This window comes from Onychomys torridus, chromosome 8 (genome assembly GCF_903995425.1).
Source record: "Onychomys torridus chromosome 8, mOncTor1.1, whole genome shotgun sequence".
Lineage (NCBI taxonomy): Eukaryota > Metazoa > Chordata > Mammalia > Rodentia > Cricetidae > Onychomys > Onychomys torridus.
Window position 1 is genome coordinate 93,570,761 of NC_050450.1, and position 27,226 is coordinate 93,597,986.

Consider the following 27,226-nt stretch of genomic DNA (forward strand, 5'->3'; position numbering starts at 1 on the left):
GAAAATTTAGTAATAAGACTGCAGGTGTAGTTTCCACAATGACAATACCCATGGATTTGTATTTTAGGAAATATTTATTTTCTCTGTGTAAAACCATAAGCCCTTTTCATTGAATTTTAGCATTTGGAAGATTAAATCACTTTAAAGTTAGTCATAAACTTGCATAGATTGGAAATACCCCTCATGAGTTAATTAGTTAAGTTGAAGACTGTACATTAGTTAGTTCTCTTGTCTATCTCATAGTACATAGTAGAATGAGTATGTACTTTAAGAGAGAAAATATAGATATTTTTCAATTCTACTTTTCTAGTATGTAGGATAAGGTCACAATACCCATTGAGTTCCCAGAGTTTTTTGTTTTGTTTCATTTTTTTAGGACAGTTTCTCTGTGTTGTCCTAGCTGTCCTGGAACTTGCTGTGTGGACCAGGCTGGCCTCAAACACAGATATCTGCAGTTCCTAGTTTTTGATGAATGGATAATAATAGTAAAATGTGTGTAAGTAATAACAAGCAGGCACATATACAGGTATATCCAAATCAATTTTATTTTACAGCCTTATGTAATAAATTCCATTATTTTACAGTTTTGACAGGTGAGGAAACTGAAGCAGAGACTTGATCAACAATGACAGTACATGGTGAACCCAGTGTTTCAACTAGTGTGTTCCTGATCTCTGTTGTAATCTTTTTCTCTTAGTTAGTGAAGATAAAATATGTTAGCATTCAGGTGTGTCCTTAACCACCAGAAGCCTACATTGTATATATATCCTGGCAAGAACTGCAGAGTAGAGAAAACCTTTCTGTTACATCTCTCAGAATTGCCTTAACTGGCAGTGTGTGTGTGTGTGTGGTGTGTGTGTGCTCTGTGTGTGTGTGTGTGTGTGTGTGTGTGTGTGTGTGTGAGAGAGAGAGAGAGAGAGAGAGAGAGAGAGAGAGAGAGAGAAGAAGAAGAAGAAGAAGAAGAAGAAGAAGAAGAAGAAGAAGAAGAAGAGGAAGAGGAGGGGAAGGGGGGAGGAGAGGAGAGAGGGGGAGGGAGAGAGAGAGAAGGAGAGGGAGGGAGAGAGAGAGGGTTCCCCTGTGTAGCTCTGGCTACCCTGGAACTCGCTTTGTAGACGAGGCTGGACTCAAATTTAGAGAGATCCATCCTGCCTCTGCCTCCTGAGTGCTGGGATCAAAGGCATGCACCACCATTGCCTGTGGTATTTTGTTTTATAAAATCCTTTTCAATCATTGGTTGTTATCATCAGTAAATGCAGATGTGTAGTTCTAAAGTACTTAAAAGCCCATAGCAAGTGTATGTAAAAATCATTTGGGTAATGGGCTCTGAGATCTAATGACTTGTTAAGCACTGCTGATTAAAACTTCTGAACGTTCTCTCTTCCTCTTTATTCTTCAGGATTTTTTTCTTTTTCTTTCTGTTTTGTTTAAATTTCTGTTTCCAGCCTCTAATACTCAATTTTTCAGTAACAGTGAACTTTCTAGAACATGAATTTGAGTTGTCTAAAATGTTAATTTTCCTGGGTATGGTAGAGTCTGCCTATAATCCCAGATCTCTTGAGGTGGAGGCAGAAGGATTAGGAGTTCAAAGCCAATCTCAGCTACATAGCAAGTGTGAGGCTCTCCTGGCCTGTATGAAACCATCTCTCAAAACAAAAAATATAGATTCCAACATAGAAAGACATAGAAAGTACACACTTAAGAAGACAGATTTAGAATTTGGTAAACAAACAACCCTTCCCCCAAAAGCCCACCCAACCTAATGATGTTTGAATCTTCTTCGGAGTTGAAAAGCACATTAAAAATGTTATCTGTTAGAAGTTTTTAGTTTAATATTATTTATTTTAAAGTTTACTAAGCAGTGATAAAATTCTTTCTGTATTCTATAATCTGCTTTTTCCCATTTCATTGGTATATGTTAACCTTCTTTCATTCATAGAGTTCAATTTTTTATTAGTCTTTAATTCATTTCCTTCTTAATAGAAAATTGAGTTTATTTCTGTTTGTTAGTTGTGGTGATGGTATGTGAGTATGAGATTATAAGTAATGCTGCAGTGAGTATCCTTGTATGTACATTGGGTTTTTTGGGGGGTGTACTGTACCCAGAAGTGGAATTGACAGGATAAAGATTCTTTATGTTTTACCTCTGCTAAATAATTTCTCTGTCATTGTTACTGTCCACACTCATATTTCCCAGAGAGTTCCTGTATTGCCAATGTTCATATAGTAGGAATTAACTTCTACTACTCTCATGAGTAAAAAGTGACATCTCACTGGTTCAATTGTTTGTTTCTAATTTCTAGAGAGGTTTGATATTCTTTTGTGTGTTTATTTGCCTTTGTAGTTTTCTCACCTATTAATAACTTTATAACTTTCATGCATGTTTTTATTGAATTATTTATCTTTTTCTTACTGATTTACAGAAATTCTGTGTATCTCACTGATGATCCAGTAAACTATAGCTAATGACTGATATGTACCTTGCCATCTGTTTTTATACAGCTATGAGTTAAGAATGGTTTTTACATTTATTTTAAATAATTCATGAAGGCTAAAATGTCATTTTCATTATAATCTGAAAATTGTATGAAATTCAAATTTTAGTATTTGTGAATAGTTTTATTGGAATATGTACATACTCATTTGTACATTGTTAATGCTTATTTTGTGCTGCAATTGCAGAGTTGAAATATCAAGATAGAGAGCATACTGATATGGCTGATACAGGGATTCAGGGTGCACCTCTGGAATGATTCTAGGTTCTTGTGTCCCAGAACGAGGGATTGGACAGAAATACCTTAACAGTAGCAAAGTGAGAGACTTTATTAAGAAAAGATACTTCTCCAAGGGAGGAAACAAAGTGGCCTAAGCAAAGAGCCTTTAGTAGCTGAAACAGCCCTTTTATTCAGAGTTCGGGTTTAATGGGTATATTCTGTTACATGTATTTCTGCATACAACTTCATGCATCATATATCTTATTAGCCTCTTAAACCTCCACCTAGGGGTGTGAAGTTTAGTATTATAATGAGCCAGAAAGTGATGGTGGGAGTTGGAGAAGTTTCAGTTTCCCATTTTGCCAACAGGCTTTTTCATATGTAATTTTGAAGTGCTTTGCTTAAAGGTCTTTTGGACCTCACCCCACTCCCCCAACTATTCTATTGCTTCAGTAAGATCTGCAACTCTAAAATGTTTGTTCTCCTGTGGTTTATAGGCCCCTGTTGATTGATTCTTGGTCTGTGACTTTTATTGTAAGTATTTTCTCTCAGTCTATATACTCCATCTTAAAATTTTGCTTTTTTAATACCCAAACTGATGTTAAGTTAAAATTTTAAATTATTCAATTTTATTATTAGTTTTCATCCTTCATGTTATTTGAAGACTCTTGGAGATCATAAATACATTCAATAAATAATTATAAGAATTTTCATTTCTAATTTTAATACATGTGAATTTATTTTTTGTAAATTTTACAGCAAAATGATTACTGTGTGAGAAGGGAATCATTTATGTATTTATTTCAAATAGAGATAGTCATTATTTATTTATTTATTTTTTTTTACCCTATTTGTTGAAGGTCCTTTCCTTTCTCTAGTGATTTAGAATGCCAGTTTCTCTGGTAGGTAGTTTCTTTTATTTACTCCTGTGTCCGTTTTCTGGGTTCTTTGTACACTTGTTTCTTACTTGATTAACTATTTCTATGTCTGTTAGACCCCAATGATTCTCATTACTTAGAGATTTAATCATTGTTGTATCTATTTTTCCTTGTTTCTTGGGAGAGTAATAAAGAATGTAATAGCCTTAGCAAGAGCTTTGTTAAGGACAAATCCAAGGGCAGGAATAATGCTTTGATTTTTCTGTGTTACATATATCATCATGTTGTTAGCTTTAAAAACATTTTTCTGCCGAGTAGTGGTGGCACACGCCTGTAATCCCAGCACTCAGGAGGCAGAGGCAGGTGGATCTCTGTGAGTTCGAGGCCAGCCTAGCCTGGTCTGCAGAGCTAGTCCAGGACAGGCCCCAAAGCTACAGAGAAACCCTGTCTCAAAAAAACAAAAACCAAACAAACAAACAAAAAACATTTTTCCTTAGAACATTTTGATCTCAGATCTTTATTCTCTTTGCCATTATTATAATAGTCAAACAATATATTAAGACTCAGGTACCCACAAATGCATGGCATTATGCTAAGTACTTTAAAATATATATATATATATGAACTGTAGGTATAGCCTAGAATGCTTGTCTCAAATGTATAAAGCACTGAATTTAGTCTCAGTCATCACATAAACCTGGGGAACTACCATGCACCTGTAATCCTAGCACTCAAAAGATAAAGGCAAGAATGTTCGAAGTTCAGGATCTTCTTTAGCTATGTTACGTAGTCAAATTAGAAGCCAGCCTGAGGTACATGAGGACACCACCACCCCCTTCAAGTGTGTGCATATGTAGAGTCAATGAAAACCAAAACATTTTTTGGTATAGTTTATTTGAAAGAACAACTTTGAGTCATATTTATATAATTGATGATCTTTTAACTTACTACTTTGGTCTTGGCAGTGAATGTTAATATATTTAAAAGTTGTGTCTTGTGGTTGGAGTGGGGAGGGGAAGGTTTAGTTTTCTGTCTATCTGTGGTGATGTATTGTGCACCCCAATAAGACTTTCTGGGGATCAGAGGACAAGGCCAGCCACTAGATTAGACATAGAGGCCAGTGATGGCACACACCCTTAATTCTATCACTCTGGATCTCTGTGAGTTCAAGGCCACACTGGAAAGAGAGCCAGGCAGTGGTGGTACACACCTTTAATCCCAGTACTGGGAAGCACACACGCTTTTAATCCCAGGAAGTGGCTACAGGGTGGAGAAAGGTATATAAGGTGTGAGGAAACAAGGACTAAAGAGCAGCAGTTCAGCTGAGACCCTCAGTGGTGAGGACTCTAAGGCTTTCAGTCTAAGGATTCGTGGAAACAGGATCGGCTGAGGAGCTGGTGAGGTGAGGTTGACTGTGGCTTGTTTTGTTTTGCTGATCTTTCAGCTTTCACCCCAGTATCTGGCGCTGGGTTTGTTTGTTTGTTTGTTTGTTTGTTTTTATTAATAAGACCATTTAATAATTTGTGTTATAGTCTATCAGTGACATAATAAGATAAAACATTTCTTATTGTCTTTGAGAGTTCTACATTATTAAATATGAATTTGGAATGAAAAATATTCTATCCTGATTCTATAGGTATGAGTTATTTCTCTGGTGTCTGTATAGACATTTGAAGGGAGAGAGAGAGAGAGATCAGAAACTGAAAGAAAGCTAATGTTAGGAAAACAAAAGACACTGATTATAAATGAAACTGAGCTCTGTTAAGAATTTATGCCTTGGGGTTGGGGGTTTAGCTTTGCAGTAGAGCACTTGCCTAGCAAGTGTAAGGCCCTGGGTTCAGTCCTCAGCTCTGGTTAAAAAAAAAAAAAAGAATTTATACCTTTTCTGATGGGAGATCTGTCAAGCATTTTAAGTGTTAAATGATGTGGCTGTTCAGTTTGCATTCCAATTAATTATTCAGCTAGAATCTGTGTTTAGATGTATGTTTAGAAAAAATGAATAAGGGACAGATGCAGGTTGGAGATTGGAACATATGGATAGATGGTAAATAAGAAGTTCAGAGCCAGTTGTGGGATACCTCCCCTTAAGCTATTGGTCAGAAATGTCTTGGAGGCTCCTAAAACAATACAGGCTATGTCATTGCCCTTGGCTGCCTACCAGAACTTGATGGTAAGAATCTTTTGCTGAGAACATCATACTCTTTGGTCACAGGATGGAGAAATCAAGTTGGTACTGATCAGGAAGCTTCCCCTCTGCTGGCTAACTTGCATAGTACTGGAAGGTGTAATAGAGTCAGCTGAGAGAAAAAATAAACAGTCTTAACCCAACTGTGACCTACAATAAGAACTGGTATGGCAAGATATGCTCATAGTTCAGTAGTGGCACAAATGTTATTAGATTAACAGAGCTGCTTTCTGATGTATTTAAGACCTTTTCCACAGGAAGAAACACATGTCCAGCACTATAAATCTCACCAAGAACCTATGGTGAACACAGGTCCCAGGGATGAACTTATTACTTTTATTCTGCTAAATGGACACAATATCAAACTGCTTTCTATATTCATTATCTCTAGACCTACAGACTAGTACAGCTTTCAGATCTCATCAGGAAAGTTTCTTTGTGCAGTGAATGGTGGTTAACACAGAAATTCATAGTTGGTTAAATTGCTGAGAATTAAGTGTCGGTAGTGTGCTTGTCCACAAGTGGGAATCTGTATCACTTCTCTCACACACTAACCAAGGCTTAGGGGTCATCATGGAAGAGGTGACAGAAAGATTGTAAGAACCAGAGGTTGGGGGTGGGAGGGACACACAGGACCATTGCACTTGGGAGCTCACAGCAGCTGTGATTCCCTCACAATATCAAGGCTGACAACTTTGTATTCATGAACCTACTACCACCCCTACCTGAGGAGCTCAAAGCAGTTGATAACTTCTGGTGGAGGGAGAGTCAGTTTTCTTTAAGGGTGTGGTCCTTGGTAGGTTGACCACACTCTAATGGGCAACCTCACAAAATGGACGCAGTGAGTTATTTAAAAAAAGTGTTGTAGGGAGGTGAGGGTAGGTCTGGGAAGAGTTAGGGGGAGGTATTAGAGTAAATATGATCATTGTATGAAACTTTCAAAGAATTAGTAAAAATGTGTTTAAAAAACTAAAATAGTGCAAGGCAGGTGGTGGCAGTGGTGAGGATGGGTGGATGATAGGACAATGTTGGTGAGTGTATCAAGCTTTTCAACATTTTAGCAAAATATCTGAAAGAAACAACTTCAGGGTAGAAAGATTATTTTGTTTACTTTAGGCAAGTGGTTCTCAACCTTCCTAATGCTGTGATCGTTTAATACAGTTCCTCATCGTGGTGACCCCCAACCATAAAATTATTTTCATTGGTCCTTGTTAACTGTAATTTTGTGACTGTTATGGATCATAATATCGGATATGCAGATATATGGTATGTGACCCCTGTGAAAAGGTCATCTACCCACGGGTTGAGAACTGCTGATTTAGATGTGTCAAGTCTGGCATAGCATGGTAGAGCAGAGCAGTTCACGACATGGCAGCCAGGAAACCTACATTAGTGGCTTGACTAACTTCCTCCCTCCCTCCCTCCCTCCCTCCCTTTTTTTCATCCTTTCAGCCTATGGGATGGAGACACCCATATTTAAGGTAGCTCTCTCACCCTATAGCTAATTTTGGAAACATCCACACTTCTGCTTTCAGAGATATGTTTTACTAATCATAGATGCTTTTTAATCAAATCAAGTTGTTCATCAAGATTTCAGTTTTGAATTCATTGAAATGGAGAACTCTGATAGAGTTAGGTTTGAGGGAGTGAGCAGAAGGAGAGAATTTCATGTTTGGACATTATGAGGTAAAAGAATAATTGAGATATCCAAGTTGAGATTTGAAATGACTCGTTTTTATTTGTAATGAACATTAAATACTAGTCTTTTCTATCAAACACTATAAAATACTTGTTTACAACAAGGACCTCAAATCTTTACATCACCCCACCTTATGCAAATATTTTAATTCCTTCTACCTGGTAAAACTTTTGTTTATGCAGAGACTATGCTGAATTCTTAGAACTTAAGTGCTAACACCTCCCTGCTTTCCTTCATTTCCTTTGTACCATTGTTTTAAAACTAACCAATTACAAAAGACTGTGAAGTTGGACTCCAGCCACTGTGGAAGAGACATTTTATTCTACATTAGAATAAAAATCAAATGAACTTCGTCCCTCTGTGCTTGTTCTTCTGCTTTGGTGAGTATCAACACAGCCTTCTGTGAAAGACAGGAAGTTTTGCCTTGTTGAGACATTTTAACTGGAGTGGTGGTCTTTTTTGCTGAGACCCTGAACTTATTTCTAACACCTAGACAGGCCTTTCCAGTTTGTAAACAGAGGAATATAAGTTCCCTAGTAGAATAATAGATTTGAATCTATGTAGGAGAGACAATATGCAGAACTAGTGTTAGTTCTGGATTTTGTACTTAAAAATACATTAGTAATCTGTTAAAGGGAAAATTCATGTATATTTCATAGGCTTTTGCTGAAAATTGAATAATGTACATATGTAGACCACTTAACATAATGCCTGACACATAGTATGGGTCATATAGGTAACAACTATTTTTGTTTATGTTGGTACAGTCTAAAAAGCTGAAGCTTTACTTTTTGTTCACTCTGTGGAGTATATTTATGTATGTACACTATTTAGTTCCATGTTCTTAGTAGCACACACTCTCAAAGGATGTGATGAGAATAAGTATTTACCTCTGTGGTGAATAAAAAGGACACAACTGCTCCTGGATTGAGGAGAAGGTTTTTATTGTAGATATGAGGGAGAGCACAGCCAGAGGCATCTGAAAGAGTTAGAGCAGGGAGAGAAAGTAGGAGACAAGACATGATCAGCAGACTGAACTGGGCCATGAGAAGAGAGAAGGGGTGGGAGGGAAGCCAAAAGAGGAAGAGGAGAGAGTGGAGAAAGGGAGCTGTAGTTAGTCTTTCTTGTCGGGCTTTCTTTTGGGAACACCAGCTCCCCAATAACAACACTGAGACTTTACTATGAGTGCTTGGCCTTTAGCTTAGGCTTGTTCCCAACAGGCTCTTATAACTCAGATTAACCAGTTTCTATTAATCTATGTTCTAACATGTGGTTTTATCTTTTTTTTAAAACCTCTCTTCCATTCTGTACTCCAACTTCCTCCCATCTTTCTTGTAAATTCATCTCTCTGCCCGGAAGTCTTGCCTGTTCTCTCCTGCCTACCTATTAGCCATTCAGCTCTTTATTAGACCAATCACAATGACACATCTTCACACAGTGTACAACTATCCCACAACAAGGAACCAAGAGCAGGGCAGAGTATGTGTGGCCAAAATGGCTGGGTTATATAGGAAAAGAAAAGTTGGAGGAAGGGGAGCACAGCTTAGGGCTTGGAAAGGTTTAGGCAGGGCTTGAGAGGTGCTAAGAGGAGCCAGGACACTGTAACAGTGACTTGCTGTGCTGGGAGAACTTAGTAGCCAGTGTCTACTTTGATATACTAATTGGCCATTTTTCGTGTCAAAGTTAGCTTTTTGTCCTGGGTTTCTTTGGGACATAACATGTAGCCTCTTCCAAAAATGTATAACCTCATGGTAGTAATGAGGAAGACATCAGAAAACTCCAACTGAGGGAAATTCTTATGATTAGTATTCCTCAGTACTATAAAGAGCACCATAAAGTCTAAGAAAACTGTCAGTCTGAGAATCCTATAGAGACGTAATGTCTAAATGTAAAGGGGTATTCTAGAACACATACAAAAGATATTAGTTTAAAAACTAAGGGGATCTAAACAAAATATAGACCTTAGGTATAGTAACATATCCTGTTGATTCATTAGTTGTAACAAATGGTTATACGGGGAACTGGGTGTGTGGTTTATGGGATTCCCTTGTGCTGTCTTAGCAACTTTTCTATAAACTAACTAACTAACTCTCTCTCGCGCATGCTCTCTCTCTCTCTCTCCATATATATCTGTCTTTCTTTACTCTGCTTACTTAGTTTGGTGTTAGGCCTGGCATTTTACATATTCATTGTGTGCCTTGAAAGCAGTCATCTACTTTTAAAATATTGACATTATTGTTGTGGTTGCTTCATTTACAATTAGCAAGTCTGTTCTGTTTTTGTATTATTAGTCTGTAACACAAATCTTAAAAGGTCTTATAAACAAACAAACAAAAAAACCAGAGCCAGATATTGGGGTGAAAGCTGAAAGATCAGAGAAACAGAACAAGTCACGGCTAACCTCACCTCACCAACTCCTCAGCTGGTCCTGTTTCCAAGAATCCTCAGACTGAAAGCCTCTGAGTCCTCACCCCTGAGGGTCTTATTTGAACTCCTGCCTAGTTCCTGTCTCCTCACGCCTTATATACTGTTCTCCACGCAGCCATGACACTTCCTGAGATTAAAGGCATACTTGCTTCCCAAGCAAAGGCATGAGATCTCAAGTGCTAGGATTAAAGGTGTGTGCCACCACTGCCTGTCACTGTCCCCAATGTGGCATTGAACTCACAGAGATCCAGATAGATCTCTGCCTCCTGAGTGCTAGGATTAAAGGTGTGTACCACCACTGTCTGGCCTCTGGGTCTAATCTGGTGGCTGGCTCTGTATTCTGATCTCCAGATAAGTTTATTAGGGTACACAATATGTTGGGGGATACAATATATCACCACATTAGTCATCATCATTGATGCTTATCTCCAGCTTCAGAGTCAAAACCTTCTGAGTTTAATAGAACTTTTCTTGTGCTATAGATCAAATTGTTTTGGAATATGCTGGATGCTTCAGGCAATTATAGGTTAACAACCAACTCATTACAAGAAAGTTACTTAAAATCTTTTCAAAACATTAGAGCTTTGAAACTGGCTATATAAAAATCTTGACACCTTATTTTTTTTTCCTGGCTTTTCAAGACAGGGTTTCTCTGTTTAGTTTTGGTGCCTGTCCTAGAACTCACTCTGTAGACCAGGCTGGCCTTGAACTCACAGAGATCCACCCGGCTCTGCCTACTGAGTGCTGGGATTAAAGGCATGTGCCACCCCTGCCTGGCCTCCTTGACATCTTTATATTCAGGCAAGCTTTGAAAATATACATTTATAAAAAGAATTAGCTATAACAAAGGTGTATTATGTTAATTTGTTTTATTTGGTGTAGAATATGTCTTTTTTCTTTAGAGGAAAGATACTGCAGAAAAATGTTTCTAAGAACTAACTTAAGGGCTTAGGGTGTAGTTTAGTGATAAGAGTACATGCTTAGGTCCTGGGTTCAAACTTTTAACAGCATAACAGCACAAATGAATGAATGAATGAATGAATGAATGAATGAATGACTGACCGACCGACCTAGATGTAGGTGGGTCTGGGATTCCATAGGAAAATTCTTAGTGAAATACAGGTGAGATTAATGTTGACAACATGTTTTCTTTTTGTAGAAGTAGTCCGAGCAGGAAAACACTGGACTCCTTAAACTGTGTTCTAAACCATATCAGTACCACTTGTTGTTTTCTCTTGAGCTTGCCTTTATTATATGAATGTGTTAATTCGAGAGCTGGCCTATAAAAATAATTCAGCAATTTAAAAAGTGCAAACTGCGTGTCAAATATAAAATATCAAGATGAAAGGGCTTTCAGAGGCTTGATTTTAATATCTTATAGTCCAATCTATCCTGCAGTCATTAATCACTAATATACTGTATGACAATGATGTCATACAGATAAGAATAGTTGCTCTGACTTTATTGCAGTAGTGTACTTTACAGGTGTGTGCACTGTGCTGTAATATGGAGGAAGGAGCACTGGTTCTTCTTGATAGTTATCCTGAAAGTCGGTAGAAGAGGAGGAACTTGGTTTGTGCCATTCTTCAATAAAAGATGTTGTTACCCCTGGGACTGGAGTTACAGATGTAGCAAGCCATTGTGAAGTAGCTATTGTGTAGGGATTGAACCTGGTCCTCTGGAAGTGCAGCCAATGCTCTTAACTGCTGAGCTATTGCTCCATCCCAGTCATTGTCTTTCTATAACTTGATTGCCATCATAGGAAATCACTAAATATTCCTATTTTTCTAAGACTGTTTTAGTATTTACATATCCCTCAGTTTAAAAACTATCTTGTGCAGTGAGTTTTTTCTTAATATTTTCCTCTATAAAATAATGGGAATAGAAATAGTGTTTTTTAATAGTGTTTTTTAGTATTGAAGATACTGTATCAATCTACTATTTGTAGATTATTACTAGATTTCACTTAGTATACTGATTAACAACTCCTTTGATTACCTAAAATTTATGTATTTGTAAGGAGGAATTTCATGATCGTTTTTTCTAACGCTAAGTAGCTTCATGCTTTGGGGTGTGTGTGTGTGTGTGTGTGTGTGTGTGTGTGTGTGTGTGTGTGTGTGTGTGATGTTAAAAATACCATAACTTATTCCTTAAGATTTTCTAGTCTCATTTCCTCTCTTGCATTTAAAAAAATTTAGTGTAGTTGCCTGTGGAGGTCAGAAGGTATTAGATCCCCTGGAGCTGGAGTTAAAGTCTATTGTGAGGCACTTGATATTGATGCTGGAAACTACTATGTGTGACTGCATGTGTGTGTGTGTGCCTGTGTTTCATGCTATAATCCACATCTTGCGTCTGCTAAAGTGTTCCTAAAGCTTAAGTCTATATTGAATGGGTCTGTTAATATGGTCTGGAAATTTGATAAATAGGAAGAGATGATAGCGACAGGTAGACAAATTCCTGCCCTGCCATAAACAAGGAGCTTGTGTTTGGAACACACAATAAAAAGATTGACAATATCATAATAGGAAGTCGAGGCAAGATCCAGATCCACATGAGATGGGGGTCACCCCAGTTTAACTTGTCTTTCCCGTTGTGAGTGCAGCTATCCTGGACACAGTGCATGGAATAAATAACTCTCTGAGGACTGAAAAGGAAGGAACAATGGGAAGATTTGGGGGGAAATTGGAACCATTCATGAGTTTAGAATTTTCTTTTCATCTGATATCTGCTAGTTAGAGCTTAGCGCAGCTAAACAAAACCAGGGTACAGACAGACATCTTTAATAGGAGCTGTCTAGTTCTGATTTGAGGGAAGAGTACTCACTGAAACAGGTCATGTAGAAGTCCTCTCTAATCTCCCACATCTCTCCTCTTGTTGTCCTATTCTCCCACCTTGTTAACGACAATGGGAATTCACATAAGACAAAATTCCGAGAGGAGAACCTACTCTGTTTGTGGAGCTCTGTGTTACTACAACTCATTTTCCAGGGTGGCCAGGAATCTGGAAAATACTGAAAAGATTGTAGAGGCACAAGAGGTGGTGGTGCACGCCTTTAGCCCCAGCACTCAGGAGGCAGAGGCAGGCGGATCTCTGTGAGTTCGAGGCCAGCCTGGTCTCCAAAGTGAGTTCCAGGAAAGGTGCAAAGCTATACAGAGAAACCCTGTCTCCAAAAAAAAAAAAAAAAAAAAAAAAACACACCAAAAATAAATAAACAAACAAACAAACAAATAAATAAAAATTAAAAAAAAAAGATTGTAGAGAAAGCTATCTCAGGAAAAGAAGCTCAGAAAGGTATGAACACCATGGTTCACATCTGAGCTTTACAGTATGGATCTGACCGAAATTATCATTCCAGAAACTTTTCAGTATTGCTCTAAGAGATCACTGACCAGAATACAGACCAACTGCTGGGTGGCATATAGGTAAGATAGATGAGACTAGAACTGTGAATAAAAGCTTTCAGAAATGGAGCTGACATTTCCCAATTGATTAAATAAGACTTGAAGGATCATAATTTAAGTTCAGATATAATCTAAAATTATACACAAAGATTAACAAATTATATATAAAGGTGATGTAAAGAGAACTAAGAAATGCCAGTTTGTAAGGGAAAAGATGAGGGATGTTGATACCAGGCAGAGTCAGTGAAAATACTAGACAAAGATGTCTGCTATAAAAAATGTTTCAACAGCAGTTATATGAACCTTCCTAAAATGAATAGACAAAAATTTTAATAAGAAAATAAATACGTAAAAAGGAATTGAATAGGAATTTTAGAACTAAAATGTAGTAACCAAAGAAAAAGTATACTCATTGGTAGGCTCAATAGCAGAATCTATGGCCTTGAAACTGTATCAAAATACAAAGTATCAAAATCTAAGCCCCCAAAATATCAAAATCTTAAAAACAAACAAACAAATGGGAGCCTCAGAGATGTGCAAGACAGAAACAAAAGGTTAACATTTGTGCCATTGGAGTTCAAGAAGAAGAGAAATAGAAATGTGATGAAAAAACAATATTAAACAATGGCTGAATATTCAAAAGAAATTCACTGAACCTTAAACAGAAAAATGTAAAGAAATTCATATCAAGTCACTATTGATTAATCAGTCTACTAAAAACTAAAAACAAAGGTCTAGAACTCAGTCTGAGAAAATGAAATAGCAGTTGCAATGATTACAAAGATTAGAGGATGTGGCAATGGGCTGGGGATGTCACTCAGCGGATAGTGTTTCTCTGAGCATGCACAAGGTCCTGGCTGCCTGAGCTTAATAATAATACCAGTATCCTACGGCTTAATAATACCAGTATCCTACCTCCCTGCCTCCCCTACACAAAGTGTCAAAAATAGGATGTAAACCAGATTACACAACCACCAAATAACCAGTGAAATACTTTCAACTTCACTAGTTTTTTAATAAATTCATTTACTTTTTTAGGTTGTTAACTTTTAGAAGAGAGTACACAGATGCCTGTATATGCGCACACATAACATACCTGTGAGCACTCATCTGTGCCTGTGAGGAAGCCAAACATTAAGACTTCTTCCTTAATTGCTTTTCCACCTTACTTTTTTGCAACAGGGTGTTCAGTTCAACTGGAAGCTCACTGTTTTAGCTAGGCTGCCTGGTGACTGAGCCCTCAGAATTAGCATGCCTCTGCCCAAATCAGAGCTACAGTTAATAGGCATGTACCAGGCTTTTATATGGGTTCAGGGGATTCAGGTCCTGTTCAAATGTAACAAGTGCCTTACCCACTTGGCCATCATCCCAGCCCTAGTTTTACTATTAATAAGAGAAATACAAGTTAAACAGAAATCTGTAAGAATTTTGGGCATATTAGATATTAATTCATGAACATCTGAGGTGGAAGAATTCCTAGAGGGTTAAAAACAACAACAGATTCTAACTTGAGTTGGTCAGTTAAAATATCAAGCCTTGCCAGGTGTGGTGGCACAGCCTTTAATCTCAGCACTCAGAGACAGGCAGATATCTGAGTTCCAGGACAGCTTGGTCTACAAAATGAGTTCCAGGGCAGCCAGGACTATACAGAGAAATCCTGTCTCAAAAATCAACAATAAATAGAATATCAAGCCTTATAAAAAGAATCTGTAAAATTGTTTTTCTTTAACATAGATAACATAGAATTAAAAGGATATAAACATGTACATTTTCTTAAAAATAATGAGATTTTTACAAGATTCTCTTTAGTTTTTAAATTAATTTATTCTTTGACAATTCATACTATACGAATGTAACATTCTCATCTCTTCACTCTCTCTTATTTTCTCCCCGACCCCCATCAATACCTCACCTTCTTCCCACCAAGCCTCCATCCCACTTTTATTTTTTGTTTTGTTTTCATTTTGCTTTGTGACCTGATTTAACCAGGGTCATTCATATGGGACATGGGTATGAGGCTGTTGCTCTGGAGCATGAATAACTAATCAAGGGCAATATGATGGAAGACAGTGCCTTCCTCTCATCCAGCAGCTCTTGACTGTTTTTAGCATCCTGAGTAAGGTGGGAACCCATGTGTAGCAGGAATCTTAAAGAGTCTTATTAATAAAATCAAACTCAGAGCTAGGTATTGGGGTGAATGCTGGAAGATCAGAGAAGCAGAACAAGCCACAGCTACCTTACCTCGCCAGTTCCTCAACTGATCCTGTTTCCTCAGACTGGAAGCCTCTGGAAGTTCTCATCCCAATGCATCTCAGCTGAACTGCTCAAAAGCCTGAAAGCGTAACCAGCCAAATGCTTAACTAACTTAGTTCCTGGTCCTCACGCCTTATATACCTTTTTGCTTTCTTCCATCACTCCCTGGGATTAAAGGCATGAGTCACCATGCTTGGCTATATCCTTGAATACATAGAGATCCGCCTAGCTCTCCCTCCCAAGTGCTGGGAGTAAAGGTGTGAGTGCCACCATTTTCTGACCTCTGTATCTAGTGGCTGTTCTGTCTCTGACCCCAGATACGTTTATTAGGGTGCACAATATTTTGGGGAACACAATACCACCACACCCATGTGCCTCTCCCCTATCTATGGCTGACATTTTTTTCCTGTCTCAGTCCTGTGCAGCCATATATACAGGCAGCACCAACTGTTAGGAGTTTATGAGTGCCTTTGCTGTCACACCCTTAAGAGAGTATTTCATGGCCCTCTTCTCTGTTGTTTGGCTTCTACATGTTTTCTGCCCTTTCTTTATGTTCCCTGGCCCTTGGATGGGTGCCCATTCAATACTGAGCATGCAACAATCACTTGTTTTTAGTTCCTTGATCTGCTTTAAATGCTGTTTGCTGTAAAAAGAAATTCCTTTGATTGGGCTGAGGACAGCATTAGTCTATGAACATATAGCTGTAAATTTCCCCAGTGCCTAGACCTTACCCAGCCATGGGCATTTGACCACAGCAGCACGTGAACTCCCTTTGACCACATCAACACATGGACTCCCTCCTTCAGAGTGGGTCTCAGGTCCAGTTCCAGTCAGAAATGGGCTGGTGACTGCCATTATTGCAGTGGTAAGCACCTTTTGCCTAGCAAATTAATATTGTAGCGCAGTAAGTCTAAAGCTAGGAGAACCATTGTTGACTTTCATCCATTTGCTACCTGTATAGCAGCTCCCAGAACTGTGAAGAATTTGAATTTGAATTTCAACCAAGGCAGATAACTCATTCTGGAATAATAATGTATAGGGACCTTTTTGCTTTAAAATTTTAAAGGAAAGATTCTTAATCTTGTATTTCAAGTAGCATTTTGTTTTCTTAGTACATCTATCAGGTATTTCAGGTATAACTTATGTAATAAGAGAGAAACCAAAGAAATATTTGAAATTGTTTTTATTTTTGAAATATTTGAAATTGTTTTTATTTTTAAAATATTTGCAAACTGAAAAAATATAGGTTTCTATTGAAGTATCTTTTGATTTGCTGAATTATTTTTAAAAATCTTACTAAAAGCAGAATGCTATATTAAGTTGCCAAGTTCATAATAGACTAAGATATGAATGTTTTCTGCCAGTTATTTTCTGTATTTACAATTACTGTATTTATGAAATCAATCAATTGATGTTGATCCTCATGGTACCTACTAGGTAAGCCCTCTTGCAGAAGAACAGAAATTGATAAATATGCTTGATATATATGAATTTAATTACTGTTAAGTATTTTTTGTTTTGTTTTACAAGACAAGGTTTCTCTGTGTAGCTTGGAGCCTGTCCTGGAGCTCTCTGTAGACCAGGCTGGTCTGGAATTCACAGAGATCCACCTTCCTCTGCCTCCTGAGTGCTGGGATTAAAGGCGTGGCTACCACTGCCTGGTTAATCACTATTAAGTCTTACATAGGGTAAATATACTCTCAAAAACTTTATTTCTATAAAAAATTAAAAAACAGGCCATGTATTTAAAAAGACAAGCTCTCAAGACAGAAGGAAGTAGATTAGATGACAGAACAAGAGTAATGCTTTTTAAGATTACAGATGTACGACCCATGAAGAAAGATCTAAAGAAAACCAAGGGGCTGCAGAGCATGATATGCATAAAGCTGGATGGAGAGAGTCTTGTGGTCAGGATAAGCAACATTAATCTTGTGTTTGGTTTTCAGGTTCTTTGTTTTGTTTTTGTTTTTGTTTTTGTTTTTTTTTTGTTGTTTCCTTCCTTCCTTCTTTTCTTTCTTTCTTTCTTTCTTTCTTTTTTTGAGACAAGGTCTCTCTGTATAGCCCTGCTTTCCTGAAACTCTGTTTGTAGATCAGGCTGGCCTCAAACTCAGAAAACCTCCTGCCTCTCTCTGTCTGCTGAATGCTGTGATTAAAGGCAGGCACCACCATGCCCAGTTACTGCAATCTTAAAATAAGAGGCAGAGATGCACACATGTTAAACATTTCAGTTTGGATGGAAAGTAGAGAACAAGAAGTTCAACTAAAGAAATCATTTTGGGAACATTTCACCAGGTGCAGGTCACATGGCAGATAGATCAGTAAGGAAGTGTCTATAATAACCTAAGAGACCAGTGATGGTTCAGACAAAGGTGGTGGGGTAAAAGCAAGGAGAGAGTGCATATTCAGAAGGGTGAGACAGAAGGAAAGGCCATGGTGACTCAGTTCTGGTCTACATAGCTATAGCTAGCTGGTGGTAGCACTTGGTCAAACAGGTACATGAAGAAATGTGGGGAGAGCTCCAGGGTGTGGTCCTGACTGTGTAGTGTTTCAGATGCCTGGCAACCCTCCAGGTAGAGATGTAAGGGACAACATCAGTTTTGTGGGGCTAAAAGCTCAGCAGAAAGACTTAAGCTAGGAAAACACTCATGAAAGGACAGAGTAGCTGAGAAGAGCATTTTCAACCCAGCCTTGATTATTTTAACCTTATTTAGCTGAGAATAGTAGGTTAAAGCACGGCTGGGGAGATAGCTCAGTCAGTCAGTAAAATGTTTGTCTTACAAGCACAAGGACCTGAATTTTATCCCTAGAGCATATATGGGGGAAAAAAAAAGAGTAATGCTTTTTTAAACCTGCTAATAGTTGTTACTTCTTATTCCTGTTCATTTAGAAATAAGTGGTTGCATAAAATAAAGCAAGCTGCTGAATCTTAAGTATATTTTAAATTTGATTGAAGTGTTTGTAAGTTCAGGCCACTATGTTAAAGCTTTAGCTTTATTTAGGCTGATTTGTTTGTTTGTTTGGTTGGTATTTAACTCAGGCTGACCTGGTATTCTATGTTATCTAGGTTGACCTGAAGCAATTGAATCTCTCTACATCCCCTCTGCTCTAGCCTCTTGAGTCCTAGGAGTATAGACATGTGCCACGAAGCCTAGATTTTAGACTGTTTGTTTTGTTTTGTTTTAATTACTTATGCTTTATGGAATTCTTAATCTATTAATTTCATTTTTGTGCTTTATTTGCGAAGGGTTATTTTGTTTCTGTATAACAAATGGAATTATTTATGAATGTAAATTTGTAGCTTTTTAAAAATTGTAGTTAAGAGGTATATTCTTGTTTCTTGAAAAATGAAAATGCAGATAATGGATATTTCCATATAATTTAAAAAATCATGGGTAAAATATCTTCAGAATTTGTCTGCTTTTATCTCTTATTGAATCACTTGCATGTTTATTGATTTTTTTAAAAAAATTTATTTATTATGTATACAGTATTCTGTCTGCATGTATATCTGCTGGCCAGAAGAGGGCGCCAGATCTCATTACAGATGGCTGTGAGCCACCATGTGGGTGCTGGGATTGAACTCTGGACTTCTGGAAGAGCAGTCAGTGTTGTTCTTAGCCACTGAGCATCTCTCCAGCCCCTGATTTTTTTAATCACCTGTTTTTTTTTTTTAATGTATTATGAAACATGTAAATGTAATTTTACTCTAGTGGAGCATACAGTCCTTGAAATTATTTGACATATTTTAGGCAAGCAATTATCTATCATTTAGGCATTCTAAGCTACAATGTAGTGAATGAACTTCAATAAAATTCATGTGTATATATGGTGGAGGGGAAAAAGCACTTCTACTTCCATTGAACTTTTAAAAATCATTCTCTACAAGAAAAAGGACAAGAGCCATTGGTTTACATAGGGTAGGGAAATCCTCAAATATTTTAACGATACAAATTATAAGAAATGAAAATAAGTCATACACATAGTAGTTTCGTGATACAGATGTCTCCCGAGTTAGGTCAAACTCATTATCTGTTCATGCTATTTTTAACTTAATGCAGATGGAGGAAGCGAGGAACCACCGGATCGAAGACAGTCGAGTGTAGATTCTCGCCAAAGCCGCTCTGGGCAAGGTAAAAATATTTTTCAGTGTCAGCTGTTCCTTCATACTTCATTTGGGGACTGGGGTTTTGCTAGGTTTCTTTAGGTATTGTCAGTTTCTCCTTTAGAGTTTATTGATGTAATCAAATAGGGCCTTATGTCTCTTTAAAATGATATTAAGAATTAAAATTTTTCCCAACATTAATGATAAATGTCTAGATACTACTTTTCAAAAGTATCAAAGTAAAATTTTTCATTTGTTGGAGTATAATCACATACTGGCTTTTCCTCTTCCTTGCTCCTTTTCTTTATCCTTCCATCCCTTCCTTTCTTTTCTTTTTTCTTTTTCTTTTTCTTTTTCTTTTCTTTCTCCCTCCCTTCCTCCCTTTCTTTCTCTCTCTCTCTCTCTCTCTCTCTCTCTCTCTTTCTTTTTAAAGACTGTCTCATGTAGCTTAGACTGACTTCCAACTATATAACTGAGGCTGACTTTGAACTTCTGGTTCTCTGGCCTCTTCCTAAATATAAGGTTACAGGTGTGCACCACCACATCTAGTTTATCAGGCACAGGGTGGGAATTGTACCCAGGACTTCATGAATGCTAGGCCAGTGGTCTCCCAACTGAGCTACAACTCCAGCCCCCACATACTGGATTTAATCAACATAATATTTGTTGTCATAGCTGTCTGAGAAGAAATGGTAAAATTGCTGTATTCTTTTAGAGTCTTCCTACTTATTCCCCACTTCCACCAACCCCCTTTTGGGGTTTTTTTTTGAGACAGGGTTTCTGTGTAGTTTGTCTCGCTTTGTAGACTAGGCTGGCCTCGAACTCACAGAGATCTGCCTCCTGAGTGCTGGGATTAAAGGCGTGCGCCACTGCTGCCCTATCTTATTTCCCTTTTCTATTTAAGTTGGTTTTGTTTTTTTTTTTTCTTTCTTATTATTTTTTTCTGATCTGGTTACTATTCAGTTTTTTATTTTCATGATTATAATAATTCACATCATTTCCTCCTTCCCTTTCTATAGCCAGATAAATCTTTCTTGCCCGACAGTACCTGAATAACCAGTCAGAGGCTTAACATTAATTACAAACTGTTTGATCTTATGGCTCAGACTTCTTGCTAGCCATCTCTTTCATCTTAAATTAACCCATTTCTGTTATTCTATGTATTGCCATGTGGTGGCTGGATCGTGTCTGCTCTGACTCCACCCTTCTTCTTCATCTCCATCTTCAGTTTGAATGTACCAGCCTAACCTTATTGTGCCTCGCCATTGGCCAAACAGCTTTTTTTTTTTTTTTTTTTTTTGCCGGAGCTGAGGCCCGAACCCAGGGCAAGCACTCTACCACTGAGCTAAATCCCCAACTCCATTTTTTTTTTTTAAAGATTTATTTATTTGTTATGTATATAGCATGTATGACTGCAGACCAGAAGAGGGCACCAGATCTCATTACAGATGGTTGTGAGCCACCATGTGGTTGCTAGGAATTGAACTCAGGACCTCTGGAAGAGCAGTCAGTGCTCTTAACCTCTGTGCCATCTCTCCAGCCCCCCAAACAGCTTTATTTATCAACCAATGAGAGCAAAACATGTTCACAGTGTACAGAAAGACCATACCACAGCACCTTTCCTTCTTCTAAACCCTCCCATATTTTTAATATATATGTATGTGTGTGTGTGAATGTATATACACATATATGTATATACATTCACACACACATATACACACTAAATAAGGACTATTCAGTATGTATAATTTTACTTGTATGTATGTTTTCAGGACTGAACCAACTGGTATGCTCTTCCCTAAGGTACACTGTTTCTCCCATTCTCAGCACTCTTTAGTTGCCTGTAGTTCTTTGTGTAGACTTTGACATGTCTGTTGTCCTTGTTAGCTCGTATTTAGGCAGTCATATTGGTGAAGCTTTATGAATATAGCTTCTGACATTACTAGGAGATACAGCCTCACAGTCAACTTCCTAATCCTCAGGATCTTACAATTTTCCATCCATTCTTTTAAAATGTTTCATGAGCCTTAGGTGTGATAGTTGTTTTGTTATTCATCAGGACTAAGCTCCATAACTCTGCATTGTGATTGGTTGTGGTTTTCTGTAATAGTCTCCATCTGTTGCATAGAGAAGTTTTCTTGATCACAGATGAGGACTACATTTATTTGTGGATATAAGGACAAATATTTAGAGTGTAGTTAGGGATCATGCTGGTTTAGTAATCATACTATTAACTACCTTTAAAAAATGTTATATTATACATAAATTGTAGGTATATTACAGGTTTTCCTCTAAGATCCGTGACTGTGCTAGCTCTAGTTAGTTGGATAGGTTTCCAGTATTAGGCATAATTTCACTCTTGGTGAGTGTGTCTTAAACCCAGTTAGAGACCTGTTGGTTATTGCCAAAGTTTGTTTACCACTCCTGCACCCTTAGGGTTATTGCGCCATACTGGTTGTGGTTCATAGGTGTCACAGCTGGGTAAGACTGTTGGTTGCTTCTCTCCTTTGGAAGCTTGCATGGCACCTTCTAGCACCATGAATGTTTCCTAAGGGAGGAAACATTTAAGTCAGTTCCAGCTAAAGGGCCTTTGGACCCTGTGTCTGCCTGAAGTGCATGGTGTCTTCAGCAATAGGAACTTCTTCCTCTGGGGGAGTGGGGGGCAAACAAGGGCAACCTCAAGAGTCTATAATGTTTTTGTAGTCTTTTGGACAGCCTTGACTGACAACACAAAAGGGGGCTTCTCCTGCTTGGTGGTGAGGTTTTGTTATTTATTTTTTAAACATAATTCTTTATTGATTCTTTTGGAATTTCACAACATGCACCCCAAACTCACTCACCTCCAAGTGATTCCATATCTGCCCCTCATCCTCCAGCATGCCCCCTCCATTAATTAAAAACAAACAAACAAACAAACAAAACCCACCTCATCCTCTGTCTTTCCAGCACCTCTTCATTCATCCTTGTGTAATTGGACGCTTCGGAGTGTCATGCAGCATACTCTGTTGTCCAACTAGCTCTACCCACCAAATGTTCATTGATTTGCTTCAAAGCCTCTGGCACACCATCATCATTGGACTCTCACTGAAACTCCTCTCGGATACCCTGTTATTGACCCTAATCCCTTCATGAGCTCCATCAGGTCATAGATGGGGTAGATGTTAGGGTGGACCAACCCAAAGCCCAGGATGAGGGTCTGAGTGGTAGCTGAGCTGGTGGTCATTCAGGGCCACTGGGATTGCCCCCTCAGGCAAGGGACAGAGCCAGCTCTTCTACCCCCATGATGAGGGGTGGGGCTATCTCTCCCAAGTGTGGTTGGGGGGCAAGTCTCCTGCTGCAGTGTCCAGTGAGGGCCAGGGTCAGCTATTCTAGGCCAGTGAGGAATGGGGCCAGCTCAGCATGGCGCTGGTATTTCATCTCTCATGGTTGCTTGTAGTTGGAGTTGCTATTACCCCCTGTGATAACATAGGCCATGGACATTATTACAGACCCCAGATGCAGCAGGAACATTGAACCAGACATGCCCTCAGCAACAGCTTGGGTCGGACAGCACTGTAGTCCTGGTGGCAGCACAGGCCACCCAGATCAGTATGGCCCAACACCAACATGGTCTCAGGTGGCTATACAGATGCTCGGCATCTGCTTAGCCCCTAGTTGTGGTGATGTATATTGTGCATCCCCAATATATTGTGCACCCTAATAAATTTTATCTGAGGATCAGAGGAAAAAGCCAGCCACTATAGTAAACATAGAGGTCAGGCAATGGTAGCACGCACCTTTGATCCCATCACTCAGGAGGCAGATATCGTATGGATCTCTGTGAGTTCAAGGCCACAATGGGAACAGATCCAGGCATGGTGCTACATGCCTTTAATCTCAGCACTAACCATAAAGGTCTGGAGGTCTGTACAGACAGACAGGAAGTGACAGAGCTAGGCAGGAAGAGGAAGTGACATAGCTGGGCAGAGAGAGGAAATGAAATGGCAGAACAGAAAGGCATATAGGCGTAGGTATACAGGAAGTAGGTCTCTTTGGAGACTGAGGTGTGAAGTGAGACTGTGGCTTTTCCTATTCCTCTGATCGTTCAGGTTTTTACCCCAATATCTGGCTCTGGGATTTTTTTTATTAATAAGACTGTTTTGCAATTTGTGCTACACCTAGTGGCAACAGGGGCCATGGACATTAACCCAGACCCTGGATGCTGCTGGGCCACAGACCCAGACATGGCCCACAGCAGCAGCATGGGCCTGGATGACACCATAGCCCTGTGTGGCAGTGCAGGCCACCCAGATCATCAAGGCCCCAGGGCGGCATGACCCTCAGACACCAACATGGACACATGTTGTAGCCCAAGACCCCCCCCCCCCATCCATAGATATTCATGGCCCTTTTCAGCTTGAGTCCTCGTCTGTTTCTGTTTCCTTTTGAATTCCATTCTCAAGTCATAGGTTGTTTTCATCATTGCCATCAATTTTACATTTGTGTTTTCTTGGGTGTCATTTAGGTTTTATTCTCAAGTTCTTTTTCCTTAATTTCATTGAGCAGTTTCTTGTGTCTTCTTTAAAGTCCTGAATTCTTTGATGAAGTGTAGTTGGACGTTTCTCCCCTGCTGGCCAGTTCCCAAATACCTGGCAGCCACTTCCTAGATTACCACACAGAGGCTTATATTAATTATAAATGCTCAGCTGATAGCTCTGGCTTATTACTAACTAGCTCTTAAATAAACCCATAATTCTAACCTATGTTTAACCACATGGCTTGGTACTTTTTCTCAGTATGACATTCTCATCTTGTTTCTCTGTATTTGCCAGTGACTCTCTAATTCTGCCCTCTTCTTCCCATCATCCTTAGTTTGGTTACACTGCCTATACTTCCTGCCTGGCTGCTGGCCAATCAGCATTTTATTAAACTAATTTGAGTGACAAATCTTTACAGTGTATAAGAGGATTATTCCACAGCAATGAAGTTTATGATTTTTGTTTTAAATTCTGTGTACTAGGGTTCATCTATGTAATTCACATTGACAAATATCTCTACAAGACTGGTAGGTTTTGGAGAGAAGATACTGACTTGATCCATTGTATTTGCAATGAGATCTGGGCATATAGACTGCTTTTGATAGTTCTAAGTCTGAAAATGATAGAGTAGGTTGAGTTAGAAGAGAGGATGTGTAGGTAGGTTGAGTGTAAAGGTCAGAAATGGCTTGAGTGTAATGAAATCAGGTGGACAGAAAGGGACTAAGCTGGTGTACAGGATGTGCCTCCTGCTCTAATCCTGGAGTGTTGGGGTAGATCTGGCTATGTTGAAAAGTTGGATACGGTATGAGAGGGACCCATGGGTTGGTGGATATGGAGGTCCTGGAAGAAGTCTAGAGGTTGGTTATGACATAGGTAGCTGTCTCAGTCAGTGTTCTATTGCTGTGAAGAGACACCATGACTACTTACTTATAAAGGAAAACATTTAATTGGGGCTGGCTCACAGTTTTCAGAGGTTTAGTCCACTGTCATCATACCAGGTAGCAGGCCCACAGGCAGACATAGTGCTGGAGAAGTAGCTAAGAGTTCTGCATTTGGATCTGTAGACAGCAAGGAGAGCGAGAGCGAGAGAGAGAGAGAGAGAGAGAGAGAGCACCACTGGGCCTGGCTTGGGCTTCTGAAACTTCAGAGCCCACTCCCAGTGACATATTTTCTCTAACAAAGTCTCACCTCCTAATTCCTCTTGAGGCCACTCCCTAATGACCAAGCATTTAAATATATGAGCCTATGGGGACCGTTCTTGTTCAAACCACCACAGTAGGGGTGGCCAGACAAAACATGGATACTAGATGTGGGACCCAGGCTAGATCTGGTAGGTTGGGAAGACATACCAGACTGAACCCTGAAGAAGGATATAAGAGATCTAGCTGAGTGGACAGGTTGAATGCAGGGTATCGATTAACTTTTTGAAGTGAACATGTAAAAGCAGTCCATACCACTGAAATTTCTGATGTCTTTCATACTTCATTCAAAATTGCATAAGCATCTTCCATTCTCTTATTTCTTTGTCTTCAGTGCTTACCATCTTTGTATTTATTCTGTTTATATTCTTTCTTTAGAATGAATGTTTCATAATAGCACAACCTTTTGGTTACTTTGGTTAATGCTATATTCTCAGTGCTAAGAATAAGTATCTGAAATATATTATATTAGATAGAAACACCTAAATAAATGGCATTAAGTAAGTGAAGTGATCACCAAGAGAATAAGAACTGAAAATATAACTGATGGCTATATTGGTGTATTGTTCCTGTAAAAGCTCCAGGGCCATTTACTCCGTAATTCTATATACTTTCCCCCTCAACTTTGTTCTGTATTTTAGAGCTATACTGTTTTGTTTTGTATAAAATTTTATGTTTTGGAAAATGTTGTGGGGTTTTTACCACAGAAGAGTGCTGGGACAGGTGTTTAGGCATAGAAAAACCTTCATTTGCCAGCTAGAGACTATACTGAGTCTTCGGTGTCCCAGTGTAACCCCAAACCTTTCTCAGGGTGAGCTCTGAAGCACAGCTGTATTGTGGGCGATACACTTCAGTTAGCAAACCAGTTAGCTAGAAGTGGAACTGCGGACGTCAAAATGCAAGTTCTTTCATGACTTTCCCAAAACTGTGGGTTTGATGGGTTAGGTCTTTGTTTTCATGTGGCAGGTGGTACCATCTATGTGCCGTTTTATGGCCCAAATAATAAATAAATCTATTATAGTGTCAATTGTGCTAAGGGCTGCAGGCCTGTTACAAAAAGATATGACTACTTTTGAACTTTTACCAATATTAGCAATACTTAGTCATTTTTAAATGATCCGTAATATTGCAAATGTTAGGGATTTATTTGCTTGTTCACTTTTATTCTCCAATCATATTCCTACTTAAAAAAGAAAATGAGAACATGTATTTTCTAACAAGAAAATTAGTGTGAAAACTATAGTAATTGTTATTACTCCTCTCTTCTTAAATATGAGTAGCCAAGCAAGGCTGACTAAATACTTGAAGAAATATCCTAATGTATAAAACTAATATTAAACAATAAAAATTGGAACCAAGTTTTATTAGATGTCATGGATATAGGTACATGAAATTATTTTTTCTGAGATTTGTCAATTACAATAGTTTTCAAATCTGTAAGAACAAATTGAATTTTAATAAGAAATTAAGCAATAAAAGTTATTTCCAGGATTCAGAGTATAACTACCTGATCCCAGGTTTGAGTATACAGCAGTTGACATATTATCGGGAATAAAGGATGGGTGAGTCTGCCCTCCTACTTTTGCTTATTCCAGAAACCTATTGAAAGATCAGTACAGGGGACGAGAAATGGACAGCCTCCATATATTGTTAGGACCTGGAGATATATACATCGTTGAAAACTGAACTCTAAATGCAGTAGCAGTAGAAATAAGCAAAGCCTTGTAATTCATCCTCTAGAGGTCTCAGAACGCTTAAGACTGACAGTGTAGAGTGGGAAGGGGGTTTGGTTAAAGGCAGGTAGAGAAGTGTTGGGTTTCAGGGATGTCATCTTAAAACTTAATTAGCCAGCCA

General features: G+C 38.6%; 1 protein-coding gene across 10 annotated transcripts in view; it reads left to right on the plus strand.

Moving 5' to 3' along the window:
• The window catches only part of Tanc2 (tetratricopeptide repeat, ankyrin repeat and coiled-coil containing 2), a 332,046-nt gene that overhangs the window by 68,120 nt on the left and 236,700 nt on the right, over nt 1-27,226 (plus strand). For 9 of the 10 annotated variants that reach the window (XM_036197446.1, XM_036197448.1, XM_036197449.1 and 6 more), the window contains exon 3: nt 19,613-19,684. The exons of the other annotated variant lie outside the window; for it this stretch is intronic. In XM_036197446.1, the coding sequence (XP_036053339.1) occupies nt 19,613-19,684 (72 nt within the window). The remainder of the gene's footprint in view (nt 1-19,612; nt 19,685-27,226) is intronic. 10 annotated transcript variants of the gene reach the window in all.